Source organism: Scleropages formosus, chromosome 25, assembly GCF_900964775.1.
Source record: "Scleropages formosus chromosome 25, fSclFor1.1, whole genome shotgun sequence".
Taxonomy (NCBI): Eukaryota; Metazoa; Chordata; class Actinopteri; order Osteoglossiformes; family Osteoglossidae; genus Scleropages; species Scleropages formosus.
The window spans coordinates 2,368,964-2,376,719 of record NC_041830.1 but is presented as its reverse complement, the minus strand read 5'-3'; the positions used below and the strand labels follow the sequence as shown (position 1 = coordinate 2,376,719).

General features: G+C 51.4%; 1 protein-coding gene across 5 annotated transcripts; it reads right to left on the bottom strand.

The window, feature by feature from the left end:
* Nucleotides 1-505: 505 nt before the first annotated feature.
* rassf11 (Ras association domain family member 11) lies at nucleotides 506-4,579 on the bottom strand. Of its 5 annotated transcripts, XM_029249036.1 has the most exons (4): nucleotides 4,466-4,503; nucleotides 4,166-4,337; nucleotides 2,119-2,231; nucleotides 506-2,022 (listed from the first exon to the last, which is right to left on the bottom strand). In XM_029249036.1, the coding sequence occupies exons 2-4, from the start codon at nucleotides 4,231-4,233 to the stop codon at nucleotides 821-823; spliced, it is 1,383 nt and encodes a 460-aa protein (XP_029104869.1). In that variant the 5' UTR covers nucleotides 4,234-4,337; nucleotides 4,466-4,503; the 3' UTR covers nucleotides 506-820. The 5 variants fall into 5 exon arrangements, with proteins under 5 accessions (XP_029104869.1, XP_018597545.2, XP_029104870.1 ...); XM_018742029.2 differs by lacking the exon at nucleotides 4,166-4,337 and having other exon boundaries at nucleotides 4,466-4,579; XM_029249037.1 differs by lacking the exon at nucleotides 4,166-4,337 and having other exon boundaries at nucleotides 4,479-4,496.
* Between the last annotated feature and the right edge of the window lie 3,177 nt (nucleotides 4,580-7,756).

Sequence of the window (7,756 nt, the reverse complement as noted above, 5' to 3'; positions counted from 1 at the left end):
CCTGATACCTGTGGGTTGAAATACTCTGTACGTAATGTGTGCTTTTTTTTTTTTTTTTTTTTTTTTTTTTTTCTCCCCCCTCTCCTCTTAGTCGAAGATTCACAATACAGCTAAGTTAAGTTGTGGAAACAAGGCAAAAAAAAGACTTCAGATACTGAAATGTGAGTGTGGCAAGGATCAGGATTGGGTGTGACTCAGCAGCCTCCGAAATAGTTACTGTTCACATAACTAAAACCTCGCAGATCGCTGGGTTCCTACTTGGCCTTGTAGCTGCTCTCTGGTGATCTTTTGTTAATGGTCTTGAATGAAAATTAAACATTTTATGAAAAACTTAATGTCTATGGTGTTTCATTGTCAATGATTTGAGTTATTGGAAGGATGAACTTAGGCGTGATGGTTAATTTATCCTGCACCCTGGCTTGTTTGAGCCTTTATACTCTTTCCTGCTGCTATGCCCTACAAACCAGTGGTCATTTAAAAAAAAAAAAAAAAAAAAAAAACTTGGCATCAGGTGAGTTTTATTTACATGACAATTAAATCCTCATTGGAAATGATTGCATAAAATTTAAACAGGTTGAAACAAAGGGCTTATTTGTGAAACAAATCTTACCTACATGGTAGCCATGCAGTCATTGAACCAGACTGGAATCTGGGTGTTACTGGGCAGTTCCTAGAGCATATCCCCAGATGGATGTTATGCTTGTTAATGTAAGCTCTGGGTAAGAACAATGCTCCAGGCGAGACACTGACACGCTAGCATGCGATGACAAGCATCATTTTGCCTTAAAACTGCAAGGAGGAGGGGCTAGAGGAATCAAACTTAAACCCTTGTGCTGCTCAACTGCAGTGTAAACTCTGCACAGTGGAGAGCTGTGGTTCTGGTCCAAGTTTCACGGAGCTCGTCAGGCCCGCTGTACCCAGCCTCCGTGAGCCGGTAGGGGTCAACCCCAGTGCTGCTCGCCGCCGTTACCTCCTCGCCAGGGCAACCCCTGATGGGCATGTAGAGAGCAGATGGGCTCGGGCCCCCCGTTGTACACCACTTGTCCTCACCCAGTGCCTGTAGCCGCACCTTGTACTCTTGCAGGCGCGCCTTGCATTCGGCTGCCTTCCGTTTCATGTTGAGGAACTGTTCCTGCAGGTCCTTCTCAAAACCCTCTTCTGCCCTCAGCTCATTCTCCCAGTACTGCAGCTGCTCATCCTCATCCTCATCCTCCCCAAGGTGCTGCCAAGCATCAGGACTCTGGTGCGAGTTTGCCTTCTCCTGCAGCTCACGGATCTGCCCTTCTACAGAGTCTATCTGTGCTCGGAGCTCTCGCAGCCGTGCCTGCTGCCGAACCAGCACGTCTCGCAGGTGCACCTTGCCGCCACCTCCTGGCTCCACCTGGCCTTTCTCCTCATCGGTGCCTCCGCTGGGGGCACTGACTCGCCGGCCTTGGAGATTCTCGTTCTGGTCCACATCCCCATGTCTACAGTCACTGGCAGGTCGGCCCCGCGCCCTCCTACCGCCACCACCGGTGCGATCGCACAGAAAACTCGCTCTTTGCTGCTGCGTGCAGTTGCCCACTTCCTGCAGCATCCCAGAGGATGAGCACTTCCCAGGAAAGGGGCAACTGCACTCCTTGGGCTTCTCGCTGCTATCGCCCATGTCTTTGTGCCATTGGCACTGGTGCCTCCCGCCCCGGCCCCGAGTGTCCAACCAGCCCCTGGCCTCCTCCACCAGGGTGAGCGACTTGCGCTTGGGTCTCCTGGCTTCTGCCACCTGTGGGGGCTCTGCGTGCAGGTGCAGATGGGACAGGGTAGGGAGGCTCTGGCGATGCAGAGCACCGCCGGCCACCTTCCTCAGAGGGACGCTCGGGGCCAGGCCCTCCCCGCCGAGCGAGGGGCCGTTGTGCAGCAAGCTGAGCTGCACTTCTCTGGATTGCTGCCCGTACTTAGCCAGGGACTCAAGCAGGCGCTCTCCTGGACTCACGCTGCGTTCGTACTCCTTGAACTTCTCCTTGAGAACGTAGCGACCTGTGCGACCTGCGTTAGACACACGACCGAAACGTCAAGCTGTTCCTACGTGAATGCTTTTGAGGCAAGCCATCGGAATGGGCCACGAGGGGCTCGGGAACTTACCGAGGGCTTGAGCCAAAGCAATTACCACCTCTTGGCACGTTGTTCTTTCAGTAACCCCACAGATGATGCGCTGCACTCCATCGACGCACACCTTCAGCTCCATCCTCAGGCAACTGGGAGGGAAACAGAAGAATTAAAACACTACAGCTTTTTTTATACATGTGGCATCACCTTTAGCAGATAATGTTGTCATGGTCCAGACCTTCCTCTTGACCAACTTTCCCTTGGAACTGAGCAAATGGAATCCAGCAGCCTGCCATAGACAGCAATCAGTTGACATTGAGGTGGTATCTGGAGCCATCTATAATTACAGCATTTCCAAGGAAATGACTCAAGACAGCTAAAAATTACTGCTTCTGTTTATTTCAGATGCGATTTATCAGTCTGCCATCATCCCCCACCCTTATTTATTTCCATTTCCATTATTATGGAACAAGGAGGCTGCCGACTCTCCCATCTCGGATATCCCTGGAAGAGGGGCACACAGAACATCCATGTCATCTTATTGGAAGAACGTTTCATTCTCCAGACCTGCAGCAAAATAAAATGGTACACTTTGGCAGACAAAGCTCAAGCTGAGAGACAAGTCATGTGCATCCTCTGGTAAAGCAGTGACAGTTCGCACAGGCTAAAGTGCCCCTTGCAGTGGCAGCGACACTTCGCTGTACATGTGTACAGCTGACTTTCTGCTGGAGAAAGAGGAAGAAAGTGATTAAATTTGGAGTTCAACAATGTCCTTCGCTGTCCCTCCCTGTGTCATATTTCTGGTGTTAAATAGGCACCGGAACCTTCTTCGCTGGGATACCCATAGACTTAGAGGTTAGAGCTGCCCTCTTTGGATCCAAAGGTCGCAGGTTTGAATCCCACCTCATACTGTAGTATCCTTGAGCAAGGTACTTACTCTACAGGGTCACAGTAAAAACACCCAGCTGTATAAATGAGTAAATCGTTGTAATTTTCTTAACACTAAGTCGCTTTGAAGAAAAGTGCCAGATGAATGAATGTGTGAGTGCTGCTCTTGCCACATGACATGTGTGCCTTACAGTGAGCATTTGTGAGAAATATGCCACATATTTCAAGCTCACCAGTTTACTAAACATGTACTTATGGATTACATAGCCAATTATTGTTGCTGAATGCTGTACAGTTTGAGAGTACAAATTTGGACCAATCTGTCATATTAACCCCTATTTAGCTGGAACCTCTGTTTAGCTACATAGACTTAATGTTAGAGAGACCACTTTAAAATTATTTACATGTGTGTCCATATGTATATAACCTATGGGATCCCCTAAAACTTAGCAAGGAATACCTTACAGAGAGCTCAGGAGGTGAATAAAATCGGTCCGTGCTGAATTACACATTACCTTAAATTACACTGTCTTACATTTATCAGATGCTTTTCTCCAAAGTGACTTCCAGTGAAGTCTATGTAGTGTTACTAGCCTGCACCCTATTCACCAAGGTGACTTACACTGCTAGATACACTACTTACAATAGATCACTCATCCATACATCAGTGGAACACACTCTCTGTCATTCACACACTATGGGGGATCCTGAACAGCATGTCACTGGACTGTGGGAGGAAACCCCCACAGAAACTGGGAGAATATTCAAACTCCACGCAGACCGAGTGGGGATCGAACCCACGCCCTCTCGCACCACCCAGGCGCTGTGAGACTACGCGATACTCGCCGCAAGGGTGCAATTAGTGCAGAAACTAGTTATTACTTACAAGATCGGGGTCAATTAATGAATAAGAAAAGCTGAGACAGAGACCTTTTCTGCGCAGTGAACACGTGTCGAAATCCTCAGATCCAATAAAGACACAAGTGCGAGGTCATGAAAACTCTTTTCTGAAAGAAAGTACAGTAGCCTGCTGGATCGCTGCTCCGCTGCCTCCTTTACTTGAAGCTCTCGAATGAAGCCCTGAAATCGCGCTCGACACAGTTCGTAAGTGCGGTAAAGCAGAGCGGCTCACCGATGGGCTCCAGCTGCGCGCACTTTTGGCCGCAATCGGAGCGACACCTGTGTATGTGTGTACCTGTGCCACGCGCACGGGCTCGTGCGCCGCAACGTCCTACTCGTCTTGTGGGAATGCGGAACTGTCATTTAACACAATTATGGCACGAAGAACGATCTTGTTCTTCACGCATCCCGTCTCAGCAGCTGTTGATCCAGTTGCTTAGGTGGTGGAGTGGACTCGTGGTTCGGACCTAAGCGCGGAGACGGGACGGTGAGTCCACTGCTTTCATAAACCGTTCAGTTGATAGTCATATAAATAAATAATCGTCATCAGCCCTGATCGCACCGAAAGTATAGCCCTATCCTTACGCTTACCTACTTTGCTCTCTTACCCAGATATCTTCGTTTGACGGCGCCTCTGGAAGCTCTGTTCTCACTCGCGTGCGGCCCCTATTAAAGCCTGCGGGAGCCCCCCCCCACTCTAGTGTGCCCGGCGCGCACGCTTTCGGGGACGCGCCCCGCTCGGGTCCTGATAGCGGCGCTGAAATTGCGGGTCACGCCTCGCATCCTGTTTATTTCAGTCTCTACCGGTTACCGTTACTGGGGTTGGTTTGATACTGGGCGATTTCCTCCAGACTCCTTCAGTGGAACTTTTCAGAAACATTAAGCCCACAATTCGGCCCCAGGTCGGTCATTACTTCTACTGAGCACAAGTACAAAACTGTAAAGTAATTCTCTGTGATAATTTCTGACTGTAGGAAGAGCATCGACGTTGACTAGTCACTAGTGTCACTGTTAAAGTTAATGAAAAGTTATATGGGCCATAACTTACCATTTAGCCTAATTCTTCACTTACATCGATCATTTAAGTCTGACTGTAAAAATACTTTTGAAACGTGCGGCTACTTTGCTGTGTGATGAGGGAAGAATACTGTAGTCTATTTTGATGTGATATTTTGGGGGAAATCACAACAATGAAATAATTCATTTTTTTTTCATGTTATGTCAACAAAATATTACCTGGAGAAACTTATGTAATGGTATGAAAAAAGAGTAACATGACCAAATACTCCTGATGTGCAGAATGAATGGTGCAAATCTGGGCTGCAGTGTCATAAACTTACTTCCAAAGTGTAGTTATGTGCACCTTATATGACACTATTTCCTTCATGAAATATTTTTCATAAGAGCTGCACCATCAGAAAGGAACATCAAAAAAGTCATCGACTGGATTTTTTGCTTTCTTTATTTGAAGAGAAAATGCCATAAATTGTCTTGTTCACTAGATGCACACATCTAAGGATCTCCAGTGCTATATCGTAAGGAGCAGAATGTTCCTGGTAGGGTCTCCCAAGGCGAACAGGTCTGGAGTGAAGATTCAGACTAACACGATCCAAAAACCCCCATGAAAAAATAGTAGACAGGAGAATGTTTACCCTGTCCAGAATAGGGTCACCGGGACCTACCCCTAGAGCCAGGCCTGGGGGTAGAGTTCCTAGGTGAGCACCTGGTGGCCAGACAGCCCACATAACCTGGTCAGGCTCAGCCCAAAAAAGCAACGTGGTGGGCCATGTGCGCCCACCACCCGCAAGGTCCAACATGGGGCTTGGGTGTGATGCTTTTCAGGCAGCAGGAAGGGGCAGGGTGGTGCGTGGTGTCGCAACCTCTCATGGCAGAAACTGGCTCTTAGCACATGGAATGTAACCTCACTGGGGGGGAAGGAGCCGGAACTGTAGCAGGAGGTTGAGAGATACTGTGGCACGCCGAGGCGGCCGGGGAAGGGGGCGGAGAGAGGGACGGAGTCGCCACAGCTGGGGCACCCTATTTCTTCCCCTGTGCCTAACAGTGAGGGAGAGACGGAGGAGGAGAGCACGAGCACGCAGACGGTGTAGCAATGACCGAACCACGGTCTCTGTCCCGGACAACCCCGGAGAAACCCCCTCATACCCATTCCCTGTTCCCCCTTTTCCTCCCCTTCCTTCCCTGTGATAGGGGGGGTAGGGAGCAATCCCTGGTGAACCACAAAATAAACAGACAAGAGCACCGCATCTGCAGTCTCTGGCTTGCCTCTGTTACAGTGGTGCCGAAACTCGGGATATTTCACTCATGATGGACCGAGACCAGTTGGAGCCCGTCCTCCAGCGAATGCAGCTCCAGCAGCAGGAGTCACTGGAAGCGCTGATGGTGGTCCAGCTGGCGGAGCGCCGGGCCTTACTTGAAGCCCTGGCTGTCCTCACGGACCGCCCCTGTTCATCTGCCGAAAATGGCCCCAGGGGGATGATCTGGAGACCTTTCTCAAGGTCTTCGAGCATACCACCCGCGCCTGCCGGTGGGCACCGGAGGAGGCACGGCCCTGTGGCTCACCCCTCACGTCATGGGCAAGGCACTGATGGCGGCCCGGCAAATCCCTGCCGCGGCGGGAGCGGATTATGGAGCCCTCCAGGAGGCTGTCATGGAAGGGGTTGGTCTGACGCTGGAGGGACACAGCCAATGCCTGCAGGGCGTGCAGTGGGGCGAGTCAGCCCAGCCCTTCCTCTTCGCACAGCAGGTCCTGGATTCCACCCGGAGGTCGTGGCAGCCGGACTGGCAAGACCCAGAGTGGATTGTGGAACAGGTGGCCCTGGAGCAACTTATGGAGGCCATGCCAGCCTCCACCGTGGACTGGCTGCAGTGCCATCGGCCGGAGACCGCTGCTTCACCTGGGTGTGAAGAATGAGGCCCCCTCACCCCCATCCGTAATGCCCCAGTCCGAGGCCACACAAGTTCCAACCCGCCGCCTGCGCCTGGCCTTACCCGGCCCCTGACCGCCCTGCCCCGACACGTCCTTCTGCTCCCATGGCCTGCCCCTCCCCGATTGGCCCCCCTGTCCCTTTAGCCCCTTCTTTTTCCGGGGCCCCTTGGGGGGCCCCTTAGGTGGCCAGAAAGCAAGGACTGGAGTGCTGGTGGTGTGGGGACCAGGGCCACCTCCAACGGAACTGTCCCATTATGGATGTTGGCGTAGCAAATGCCGCTGATGATGCCACTGGCGCAGTTGCTCCTGGTCCAACTCCTCGATACCGAGTCCTGGTTAGGTTCTGAGGGGGTATCTGCTGGGCTTTGCTGGACTCCGGGTGGCAGCAAACGATGGTCTATCAAAGCCTAGTACTGCCAGGGGCATAGCGTACATGTTGCATGGTGAAGGTTCGGTGTGTTCGCGCAGACGTGCACCTTTATCCCACCGTGAGCATTACGTTCCAGGTGGAGGGCCGAACACATAGTGTGTGGGCCATGGTCGCACTGCGACCACCCTTTCCACTAATATTGGGGACTGATTTGGGGGCAACCCAGGTGCAGAAGGAGTTTGCCGACGTGTTCTCCCCTCTGCCAGGTCAGAGGACTCTCATACAGACCCACATTCAGCTCTTTGGGGGGGCGGGGAGTGGTGCATAGCCACCGTACTGTGTTCCTGTCCATAAGTGCAAAGGACAAACTCGAAAAAAATGCTGCAGCTGGGAATCATTGAGGAATCCCACAGCGACAGGAGCAGCCCGGTGGTGTTGGTACCAAAGCCAGATGGTTCCGTCCGCTTATATGTGCATTACTGAAACATAAATGCAGTCAGAAAGTTCGATGCTTATTCCATGCCCGGGGTGGATGAGTTGCTTGACTGACTGGGGTCTGCTCGCTTTTA